The 11,709-nt window shown below is 37.3% G+C and overlaps 2 protein-coding genes across 2 annotated transcripts; both read right to left on the bottom strand.

Moving 5' to 3' along the window:
- Positions 1-10: 10 nt before the first annotated feature.
- fam219b (family with sequence similarity 219 member B) lies at positions 11-7,733 on the bottom strand. The gene is made up of 7 exons (XM_013909465.1): positions 7,497-7,733; positions 5,508-5,616; positions 4,692-4,785; positions 4,483-4,560; positions 3,450-3,501; positions 1,966-2,116; positions 11-1,875 (listed from the first exon to the last, which is right to left on the bottom strand). Exons 1-6 carry the CDS (start codon positions 7,569-7,571, stop codon positions 1,967-1,969), a joined length of 558 nt encoding a protein of 185 aa, XP_013764919.1. The 5' UTR covers positions 7,572-7,733; the 3' UTR covers positions 11-1,875; position 1,966.
- A 1,111-nt stretch (positions 7,734-8,844) lies between these two features.
- Positions 8,845-11,573, bottom strand: cox5ab (cytochrome c oxidase subunit 5Ab). Its single transcript, XM_005727579.1, has 5 exons — positions 11,412-11,573; positions 9,686-9,802; positions 9,453-9,574; positions 9,185-9,307; positions 8,845-8,974 (listed from the first exon to the last, which is right to left on the bottom strand). Exons 1-4 carry the CDS (start codon positions 11,482-11,484, stop codon positions 9,194-9,196), a joined length of 426 nt encoding a protein of 141 aa, XP_005727636.1. The 5' UTR covers positions 11,485-11,573; the 3' UTR covers positions 8,845-8,974; positions 9,185-9,193.
- Between the last annotated feature and the right edge of the window lie 136 nt (positions 11,574-11,709).

Raw genomic sequence — 11,709 nt, 5'->3', positions numbered from 1 at the left:
ACATTACAACCAAGTAGTGCTGGGAGGAGATGGTGTGCGTGACAAATACTAGTAAGGTAAGATTTTCTAACACCTTACAGTGCAAAGGTGTAAGGGGGGAAAAAAAGGAACTGATTCCAACTTTGTAAAGTACAAACCAAGGTTCCTACTTTGTCATTGCACAAAATGTCACTTTTCCAGTCCTCAATTTGTTATGTTGATCAAGTGGTATGCTATATCATTTATTCACACCACTGAGAGTTAACATCACAGCAAAGGAAGTAACAGAGTGGCCAGTATTTCAGTAAAAATAGCAGCCACATGTCCTCCCTGCACTTGACTCGTTGTGCAGTTTCCTAATTTCTATTTCGTGAATGTAAGTGGAAAACCAAATCATTTCTATTTATGATCATACACCCACCCATCCATCCATTCATCACTCACGCATGCACACACATACACACAAATAAATCTCCTGAGAAGTGATCACTACCACTTACTCTGACATTTAACATCTTTTCCTTTTACTACGGTTTCAAAGTTAACAGTAAAATATCACCCAGGCTGTAGCATGTCAGTGAACACATACATTTTTAAAAGTGGAAAAAGAAAAATTGTCTTCCAGTTAAATTTTTTTTCAGTACATAAGTGTGTCCATTATGTAGGCATCAGCAACACATAACACAGAAAATGAGGCCAACATATAGAATAAGCTTAATAAAATAACATAAGGCTGGACTAAAAGTTTGATTCTAATGGTGATCTGCTGTCATGTTATCGTGTCAGAATAGTTAGTGTCTTCAACAAATAAGGACAAATATATATATATATAAATAAAATAAAGTAACTCTTAGTTGAATCATACCCTGAAGGAGGCTCTAAACCAAAATGCTACATATCCATCTTTGAACACAAAAGTCTTTAACATAAATCCATATTTGAATTTTTCTCAACCACACCATGTTACTTAATGCATATCGAATAAAAAAACTGAAATGCAAATGTCACATAATGACTTCTATGAAGTCCAAATGTAGTTAAATGTCATGTGTTCTTCTATCAAAGCACTTTATTCCATCTGCTCACAGCTGTGCCTTAAACAGCAGTGTGGCATTTGCCAACTAGAATACTAGTATGCTTCACTTTCTCCTTATCCAGTCCTGTCCAATGACCTTTTTTTTGTTTTGTTTTTTTTAAGGAGATGATGGCTTAGTCCTCCTCGGTTTGTCGCAGTTTTCTCAATTACAACTTGTAAAACGTAGTGACCTTTTATAGTGATTATGTGTGTTATTAATGAGTCCACTCAAAAACTATATTTTTCAGATTGTAAGTAGTTATTTTTGTTGAGACATGACTATTTATGTGGTGGCCATTTCATTTAGGAATAAAACTCAAATGTAATTTTAAAGAAAAAATAAAAGTTAATACTTCAGTGATCTGGGAATGTCATTGATAAAACAAGGTGCAATTACTTCATGTAGCTGTTGGTTGATAACTGGGTAATGCAGACTCACCAAAGAGCTGAAACAGTAAGACTGTATAGCATATCTGTATGCATGTCATGCTTAGAGGGTTGCACAAGTAACTGCCTGATTACAAAAGACAGTAACCAGTTCACCCTTGGGTTAACATGGGCATCATCCTAAATGTTGAATTAATCTGTTAGGAGCAGTAGTGTAGTTAGCATTTCACACAGTCCTATTTTTTTTTTAAGAAACAAAAGAAAAAAAGAATAAATAAAAAAATAGGTCAAGCTTTGGGGTCACAGTGGATAAGGCTTGTTCTCACGTCCACCTGCATTTTCAAAGGGGGTTGAGCAATCTCAGTGCACGCAGTCCTGCATGAAGAGGTGTTTGGCTTTAGAGCTGGAAGTCCTCTAGCAGTGCAGCAGTGGAGCTGCGTGACAAAGAAGGCGTCAGGCACCAGTCATTAAAGTAAGCTGAAGCAGGAGCCAAGACTTTGTTAGATTTGAGTCACTGCACTGACATCACTGTATGGGGCAGGACGGGCCCTCAGAGCAGCAGCACACAGAGGAGCCCATGGCTTTGGGTGGAATCAGGTCCAGGTCCTCATCGTCAGGGATCTCATCCAGGCGATAGCCATCCTGAAGCAGCTGCTTGCTCAAATCAGGGTGGATCTGGAGAGCAAAGACAGAATATAAGTGAGATGTGATGCAACCAGATTAGTGTAACCACTTAAAAATAATGTTACTTAATGAATTTTTACATGGAAAGTCTGCCCCCCTCAAAATTACATATTTAAAGGCAAGTCTATCAAGGGCTGCTGCACTCTGTGAGAGGCTGTGCTCATGAAGTAGAACAGTTCATTTATTAAACAGAAGGCATATGATTTGATTCCCTGGCTCTTGATGAGTACCAGTCCATTTAGCACATAGTTTTGTAAGCCAGCTTGGAAGTGTTGTTATGTTATTTTGTTATGTTACTTTATTATATTCGTTTTGGAATGTAAATCTTTAAAAATCAATGCAGCCTTGATCAAACTTAAAACACTAATGTCAGAAACATTGTGGTGACAATGTGGAAGTCATTCAGCTGTAATGTATCCATTATAGCTGACAACCTCTGAAGTCTTCTTTAGCAAACACTTCTGGGACATGTAAAAGGGTCCAAATTCATGATGGGGGTATCTACTTGCATCCTGCATGCTGGACAGTAAACTTGAAAGTGTCTAAAGCTTTTGTCACCAGAAAACCTTCAAAAAAACCCACCAACCTCAAGAGGAAGGAACTGGAAGTGAAACATGCCAAGTTATTTCCAGATTTTATGACTCAGTCTCTGTATGTCTTGTTAGAATAGAACAAGACAGAGTTTGCCACAAGGTACAAACCAAGATAATAATCTTAAATCACGAGACTCAGTGCCTGGGAAAGACAAATAACAGAAGTAAAACTTATCCTTTATTCTCACATTTATTCACAAATGTACTCAGTACATGTCGTTTCTAGCATGCGTACAAATTCAAACAAAAAACAATTTGCTACCAGTTGTGAATGTCTGATGCATTTCTGGTGCAGCTGTAAATGAGCTGCTTGCTGAATGACCTTTGTTGGCATAATAATCATGTGCTTCAGTCAATACCTTTTTGATTAGCCTTATCTCGTGCTTTCTTGCTTTGTGGTAAGTCTCTCTTCTGTATTCATTGAGAGATTTGAATGCTAATGAAGAAAAAAAATCCCAAGGTTGCATGTAATTTGGTGGTGCAAAGGGTAGTGTGTTCAGTGGTCTCGTTTCAGTGGTGTGTGCTGACAAGTCAATCCCATGTGTTTGTGAAAAAAGCACCAAAGCACCAAGGCAGGGAGCTAAAATTAAAACAAAAATCAAAAAGCCAGATTTGATAAGAACATAAACTATAGTTCAGCATGCTGTGGCTAAAAGTCACCCAACCAGTTTGACACAATGCTAACAGATTCGAAGAGAATCTAAAAAAAATGTCCTGTGGAAATAACTCACCTCAGCTGAAGAGTATCCAGAGGAATACTGCTCAAAATCAATCTCCTCATCACTGTTAAGACATGAAGGACAGATTCTTCATAACTTAGGAGGCACAATTTTAGAAAGCAAATTGAGAACCCAGTGAAGAAAATTAAGGTTAGACTGAATTACAGAAAATGGGCCTGTTTTAATTTAACAGTTAGGAAAATACTTGTACAGACCAAGTTATTAAACGCTATTCATTATAGTAACTTTACTTATATGCATACATGCTGTTGCCTTTGGACTACATTCGTATATTCTGTGTTACAGTTTATATCAAATTCCTTATCGATCGCACATCATGAGTGTACTTTATAATCTGGCTTCTTGGCCTTCATTAGCCCAGAAGCACTGGTATACTTTCTATTTACAAAACTATACTGGACAAATACCCACATCTTATTCTATGTAATCGCTTGTCTTTTACAAACAGCTGCTGTGATTTTACCTCTTCTAGATTCCTCCACTTTTAAGGACCCAAACAACAATCATAATGCACTATGTGTTAATGTTTTGAGCTTGCTGGAAGAGTTCAAAACTCCTATAAATAAATATCAAACCTAACAGTGCAACTGTAATTTATGAAGTGTTCTGGTTTGTTTAATATTTGAAATGGTGTGCTTTCTCTTTGACGATTTGAAAAAGACATTGACTTATGATTGCATATAAACGTAAATTTACACATACATAAATAAATTCAGTCATTTTGATGTGTAAAATTCAACTGTCTGCTAAAAGCCTTTTGACTTTTTTTTAACAGGTTTACATTTTAGATTGTAGATTGTAGAGTATAGGTTTACAGACACTAACCTGAATTGGTAAGATATGACATATGGTGGGTTAGACATCATGTGGTCATTTAACGTCTAAATGAGTTTAACATCTTGATTCATCTTACATTCTTTGGACAGAGTTAAGTAGGTAAGGATTTGAATGATAACACCAGACCGTTAGTCCTTAGTGTACTACTGTTTTAACCTAATAACATGAATACCAGGTTTGACCATACCTGTCTGAGTCAATTGCAACCAAAGTATCCTCAGCGTGCTGACTCAAAGCAGCATAGCCCTTGTTATATTTCACCATCCTACAAAAAAAAACAAAAAAAAACAAACCCAAAAGACAACCAGAAACAACATTAAAATAATAAATCACAGTTCATCTTCATTATGCTGACATCACAAAAAGCTGCTTCCTCTGATATTCTTTTCTTCTGACCTCTTGGCTCCCTGTCTGGGCTGGTGCGTCACTGGAGGCCCCGGTGAGAGAGCTTTCTTCTTCAGCGCTTTCCTCGCCATCTCCCTGTGTTTCTCTTGAGATAACAAAAGACATTTTTGTTAGGGCAGAACTGACCATAGAAGGAGTGGAGAATGAAAGTAAACACTGACAGTTTACACAGGCAGAAAAATTTAACCTATATAACCTATAACCCATTTTCATAACACCTACGAATTTCATAGTGAGTCAGACTAAAAACACTCCTATGCATTTTTAAAAATAAATTGAGATGTATGAACCATTGACTAGAAAAGTTTTGTATCCAATGAAATGTCTAACATCTATTTAGTTAATAAGTAACATGACTTTGGATATAAAGAACATCCCAGGGAGAGGCAGACTGGCAGTGGTTTACCACTCTGTGAAAAACATAAGATGAGAGTCTTATTGTACATTGTACGTATCATTACAAGATTTAGAAAATCCAAAAGAAACTGTGCAAGGGACAGGGCCCCCAAAAAAGACTAGGCTAAGATCTTCAGGCCCCTAGGCAGGACTGCATTAAAACAAACAAACAACAAAAAAAAAAAAAAAAGAAGAGGAAGATATTTTGTGGCTAAGTTAAGCTGAGAGTGCCCAACAGTGTCATATGACTCAGGATTTGTTTTCCTGCTAGGTGCACATTCAACACAATTCATGCACATCAGCATAAATCACCTCATAAAAACAACAATCACAGGAGGACTGGTGACCTACAGACAGAGATAAAATTGACGTGTTTATGCCACCAACTGTTTGAGGTGAGGAAATACTTACGTAGTTTGAGATGGATGGCTGGCGCTCTGGACATGATGTAAGGTCCTCTTTTTTCCACAGGCCTGATGCCGCCATCTATGCTCTTAGGTCTTGTGCCACTACTTGGCTCCTTAAGTTTCAAAAATTGAAAGCACAATCAGTATCTTACTTAATAAATTACTCAATCATCAGCTTCACTGTCAAAATACAATGTACTGTACAATGAAATGAAGTGACTGTCCTTTATATGGTGAAAATCACTGAAAAGATAAAATGGTTTACATGTTACAATAACAGGGTGGAACAAAAGGACAGAACAAGATATACAGCACCGTGTAAAGTCTTGAAACACCACTCATTTTTTTAAAGTATTTTGATTCCAAGAAGCTGTCTTCTAATCTTTTCACATGTCTTGAGCAACAGTTCTCTCAGCTTTTGAAGGTCTTTCAAAGTTTTTCAAAACCACTTCACACAGACTTATGAAACATTCCACCATGAAAAACACTTAACTTAAGGTATAAAATAGTGTTGCATCTACACATAAGAGAAACCATAAGAAAAACCAATTTCTTATCAGTAGCCTGTTACAAAAAACACATTTGTTCAAAAACTCCACTGACTTCACCAACAAGATCCGCAAACTTGCACTCATTCCAGATTAAACCATAGGGTCCTTTGATGTTGTCTACCTTTTCGTTTGTATACCTGCCTACAACGGAGGCATTGGAGACAGTCATTAAATGAGTATAGTAAGAGTAAAGAAAGTTCCTTACACAAAAGAACCAGCTTTACAATCAGATTTGCACTGCAGTACACTTTTGCCTTACCACCACATGTATCAAAAACAATTAGAATTGCTACAGACATAAGCACGGATGTACCATGGGCTCCCCTTATAACCCATTGTACATAACCTTTACACAGAGGAAGTGGAAATTAAAGCTTTGGGCTCCTTCAAAGGGATAACACCTAGCCACTGGTATTGATACATGGATGACAACTGGGTCAAAAAACAAGTAGAAGCCTATACCAAACAAATCAACAGTGGATAAAAACAAGGTTCACCAGGGAGGATACGAAGGATAATAGGTTATTGTCCCTGGTCTGTGCTGTGATCATTGAGGAGGATAGAAGCCTAAACCTTTAAGTTTACTGGAAACACACACTTTCCACCAGCCACTGGAACACAAACTTGGGATAGCCAGCACTCTATAGCACTGACAGAAAGAAAAGTAATATAGGTGTGTAAAGAAAGCTCTTAAAACATGCGGTTATCCCAGTTGGACTTTTGTCAAATCAGCAAAGATGCATATGAATGAATGCCAGTCACCAACCAGGAAGAAAGAATCAAAACTGTAACAGCACTGCTGTATTTTATGTAGCAGGTTTGTCACAGAAACTCAGGAGGATTTTCTCCCAACATGGCTTCCCAGTGTATTTCAGACCAAGCAACAGCCTTATTTTCATGCACACTTGCACAAATTTAAAAAAAAAATCACTGCAACTATTTCCCATTTTTGCAGAACAATATACAGAAATGAGAAGCTACCCAAGACAATTGCACAGTACTGTACATCAGTCAAATATTATTGTAATTAATCATCTTTTTAGAAAAATATTCTAGTGCTATTATTTACAAAACAGAAATAGAAACTGAATTAATTAGTTAATATGTTTAATATTGCAACGAATCTCGTTTGGATTCATTTTTGATTTAGCTCCAGCTCCTCCCCAGGGCTGTCTATTACATTGCAGCAGCCAAAGAATATAAGAGAAATTAAAATCTATAGTTTTAGTCCTTTCGATTTGCAAAAACAGCTATACTTCTGATAATTTTTCATTTCACTCACTCTCCATTCATTTCTCCCACACTTATTAAGGTCTATCAACGAAGTCTTGTTCATCCTTATAATGATTTTTGAAATGATTTCCCAATTAGCGAAATGTCAAAAATCAAAAGCTAAGCTAGTTAGCTATCCTCCCCCGTTAGCTAGGTTTAGCTGACATTACCGACAAACCCTGCGAATCCTGCTGTGCCTCCAGCAGGGAGTCCTTCTCCGGCTCCTCCAAAATGTCGTTCATCATCTTGGCTTTAGTTGTCACAGTTTACGCCGCAACACACCCATGTTGACAGCTGCCCCATTGGGAAGGGACTTTTAGTCCATAAGCAAACAGGAACTTCTGTTAGCTAGCTGTGCTCTCGCGGGACAGGTTTCATACTACTTCCGGGAATCAGAAACTTCAAAATAAAACCCTGCTCGACTCGAGAATGTTTCCTTAAATGGTTTATAAAATCATGAAGTACGACAAAGCAGCCCGGCCCAGCTTATTAAGAAAATTGCGGATAAATATTAAAGGGGCCTTAAATGTGTCACTAAACTGTCATAATACTAGACTGTCATATTTGCCAATTAATGTTCACGGTTCACGTGAAACTAAACGAAAACTTTTCCAAGCAGTTTCAAGCAATGACTTGGTTTCAAGTTACAGTAATATAATAAATATATTAAGCAAAAATGAATGAGATACACGTATCAATTTAAATATCTTATTTACGCAAATATATAGTTACAACCAGGATGATTTGTAGCCTCTCATTGCCACCTGATGGGCAAAAATAAGAGCCCAGAGAGAGGTCTAAAACGGTTGTGACCAAGTGAAAAATAAAAAGTCTACATTTGTATTACATATACACCTAAATATCTGGATAGAAATATTTTATTATTAAAAATAACTTTTGAGTTTTAACATAGCATATCTAAACTAGGTTTCTTTAGAAAGCAAGAGGAGCAAAAGGAAACACTTACAATTCTATAACTTGGGAATTACTTTAAAAATTACATTTTCATTAGGGTTTCATCTGTGTATATAATATATAAAAATATGAAAATGAGAAACAGTTCAAAATACAAATCAATTGCTCTCTTTGAGATGTAATTACTAGCCCAGCTCTGCATAGTCTACAGTCAGGATCTGCAGCTATCAGGGAGTCTTCTGATTCACTAAAATGGATTTTGCTCACACTTCTTTTGCTCCTTTGATCGTCTTCAGCCTCCTGTTTGCTTGCGACCCTGGAGGCTTTGGAGTGGGGGGTTTTTTTGTTGTTTTGTTTTGTTTTTAATTTATAGGCAATAAACATGGGTACCGTAAGGACTGACTAAAATCTAAAACACTGGTTCATCGAATTCATCATGACCATCCGTTTAAAAAATAAAAAAATAAAAAAAAAAATGCTACAGTTCCTATCCTTTTAAATAAGAGTTCAGCTGGTTATTATTTATTCTTCACATCAGATATTTACAAAGGTGTAATTAAGTACATCAAAGGATGCATTAGTCATAGACAAAGAACAAGCACACATCATCAATTTCTGGTTTATTTATAAGGTCCATTATTTTGTACACCACAGGACAGCTAGGATTTAAACAATATTGGCAATTCAGCATGGAGAGAATCGGGAAAGCTCATCTCTTTATACATCTAATAACCTGAGGAAAGAGAAACAAAACAAGTTTGCAATCGAAAGTACGTAACGGGCCACATAATCTGCAATAATATTGTGCAATAAAGTAGACCAGCATGCAAATGCACAGTTCGAGGTAGCACTGGGCAGCATCAGTTACTAATGCCTGAAGCAATTCTTTTTAAAATCCACACTGCCCATCCAGGTAGCATGCTGCAGTATGGTGCAGTCTCACCTTGATAATCTACAACTTGTCAATTCCCAGCTCTTCAGGTGTTGAAATGCCGAGTTCTGTGAGGGTGGGCTTTAACTCTTGGATCAGGTAGGGATAGATGTCTTTATGGGGGCCTGCTTTGTCCTAAGATAAAGATAAAAATGTGATCAGCTATAAGGCACAAAAAAAATCCTAACAAGGCGTACATCCAATTGTAATCTCAAAGACTACGATTTATGTGACTTCATTTCCTCTAATGGCATCTTTTATTGAAGTGAGTCTTACACACCTTGACAGCTTCAAGGATGCGGATGGCACTGGCCAGGTCGTTCAGCCTCCGACAAGCTCTTAATGCCGAATCCAAGATCTTGGGTTCAGGTACCAAATCATATCCAATTAGGGTGTTCATTCCTGTGTGTGTGTTTGGTTTACAGAAGTAGCAATATCATTTTAAAGTTATGATTTTTTAGAGTAACCCTCATTTGAACTATAACAATACAAAAATAATCCACTCAAAGTCACCTTTCCTGAGTTCCCAAGCATCTAAGTCAGGCTTGCTGAAGTAAGTGACCCAACGGGAATCAAACTCCTCATCTGTCTCCACCTTTCCATGGGAGTAGCACCTGGAGGCCAAGGGAGCTTGAAAAAAGGATTCAATAAATAAGTTTCAAGGACATACTTGTATTACATACATACATAAATAATACAGTTTAAAACTGAACTAATTTGGACTTAAAAAAAACATACATTTATTTTTTTTGTTACCCGAGACAAAGAAAGTTCTAAAACACTGTATTAGAATAGAATAGAATATTCTTTATTGTCATTGTCACAAGTACAATGAAATTGAAAGATGTCTCCGGTCAGTGCACTTAAAGTAAATAAAACATTCCAGGTCCTTAATCAAACATACACACAGTGACATTTTAAACTTTTGGAACACACTGTAAAATTACCTGCATCTACAAATGAACAGGAAGTGCATCTTGGTGCTGAACCATAGTAATAAACATTTACCTTTTTAAATAGATATCAAAAGCATTTTTAACAAACAATATATTTTAAAACAATATGTTCATTTTGCTGTTAAACTGATTTTTTTTTTCCACAGTACCCAAAGCCCCACTGCTCTTCGCATGGCCTTATCATTAACAGTGCTGCTTCTTATCACTTTTCACTCTGGCTGAATGCAACCTCAGAGGCTTTTGAACAAGGGTACATTGTCAAAAACCTTCTAATTCCTTTTCATTTCTATTCTGGTATGAAATTGCATTTTATACACAGAAACAGAACTCAAAGTACTGTACCAAAGTTATAAATTCCAGCGGCATTACAGAAAGAGTGAAAACACGCACAACAGTAGTCGTTACACATTTTGAGGGAGTAAAGTAAAATAGGGTCATGCAATTTATTGCTACATCGCCTTGATCACAGTAGCTGGTGTTTGCGTGTACATTTGAAGACGTAAACGAGTTTGGTTTCAGTTTCTTTATTTCCAGTGTAGGAAGCCAGCAAACTAAGAATTTGTCGTAGAGAGGAGGTCACTGAACAAACTGTTATGCATTATGGATAATCCAGATGACCCTCTGCACAGCTTACTGGACAGGCAGCAGAGCACCTTCTTAAACTAACTGAAGGACAGATAGTGAAAACCACTTCTACCAAATACTGTAATGCCTCCATTTATTTAGTCCAACAATCCTGAATAATGATTAACTTTTTACATAGCACTCATTAATGTTCTAAACCCGTCTGCCATATACCGTCAACTAACATTAGATGACCTGCACAGGTGAGCTCAGGTCGGTTATTTCAGGAGAACAGCAGCATTAAAAAGGCCAAAAATACATACTCATGGTGTAAATCTTAGATCAAACTCTGTAGCATTGTGATTTGCATTCAATTTTGACCATAGTCCAACGTGTTGATATGAGCTGCGTGCAAACTGCGGTTGCTGACTCTCTCAAACAAACCGAGGAGGGTCATCGCAAGGTCGTGACTTTTACGCTTTAATTCACTTCGCGCCTCAATATTTAAATCACACAACGAAAGGTGAAAACACCAGACTATTTTAATTTCAGACCCTTAAACACAGCAGGTCACAACTTTAATTCAATGTCACCCCATGTTAGCTTCTAGCTACATACGAGCACACAGGGTTAGCTAAGCTAGCTATATGAGCCCATTTTACTTAATTTATCACACAGTTTGTTTAATTTCAAGTAAGGTGCAAAGCAGACGGTCCTACCTGAGTAGCAGGGTCGTGACCGAGTCAGACTCCGCGCTCCTGAAGCTGACAGTCGGAAAACGGCACGGAACATGTTACCGCACTGGATACTAACCGTCCTGTACGTGCTAGAAAGGGGTACTCTGGACCTACGGAAGGACACGACGAGGGCGCCATGGTCACGTGACTGAACGAAGCCAGCCGAATGCCTCCTCCAGGCCGTTGACGTGAGCGATTTTTTTTTTTGTTGTTTTGTTGTTTTTTGTTGTTGTTGTTTTTTTGTTTGGGTTTTTTTGCTACTATAAAGTAATATATAAAT

The sequence above is a fragment of the Pundamilia nyererei genome, unplaced genomic scaffold, assembly GCF_000239375.1.
Source record: "Pundamilia nyererei isolate P.nyererei 1_Seehausen unplaced genomic scaffold, PunNye1.0 scaffold00025, whole genome shotgun sequence".
NCBI lineage: Eukaryota > Metazoa > Chordata > Actinopteri > Cichliformes > Cichlidae > Pundamilia > Pundamilia nyererei.
The sequence above is the reverse complement of the archived record's forward strand: the minus strand, read 5'-3'. Positions and strand labels throughout refer to the sequence as shown.

What these genes read in the sequence shown, in the direction of transcription:
- fam219b (XM_013909465.1), bottom strand. Translation starts at nt 7,571, where the DNA reads ATGATGAACGACATTTTGGAGGAGCCGGAGAAGGACTCCCTGCTGGAG. An exon ending in AGCCATCCATCTCAAACTAC is followed by an intron (nt 4,786 to 5,507) that starts GTAAGTATTTCC and finishes TGTTATCTCAAG; the next exon opens with AGAAACACAGGGAGATGGCG. An exon ending in CCCAGACAGGGAGCCAAGAG is followed by an intron (nt 4,561 to 4,691) that starts GTCAGAAGAAAA and finishes TTTTTTTTGTAG; the next exon opens with GATGGTGAAATATAACAAGG.
- cox5ab (XM_005727579.1), bottom strand. Translation starts at nt 11,484, where the DNA reads ATGTTCCGTGCCGTTTTCCGACTGTCAGCTTCAGGAGCGCGGAGTCTG. An exon ending in TGCTTGGGAACTCAGGAAAG is followed by an intron (nt 9,575 to 9,685) that starts GTGACTTTGAGT and finishes ACACACACACAG; the next exon opens with GAATGAACACCCTAATTGGA. An exon ending in GCATCCTTGAAGCTGTCAAG is followed by an intron (nt 9,308 to 9,452) that starts GTGTGTAAGACT and finishes TCTTTATCTTAG; the next exon opens with GACAAAGCAGGCCCCCATAA.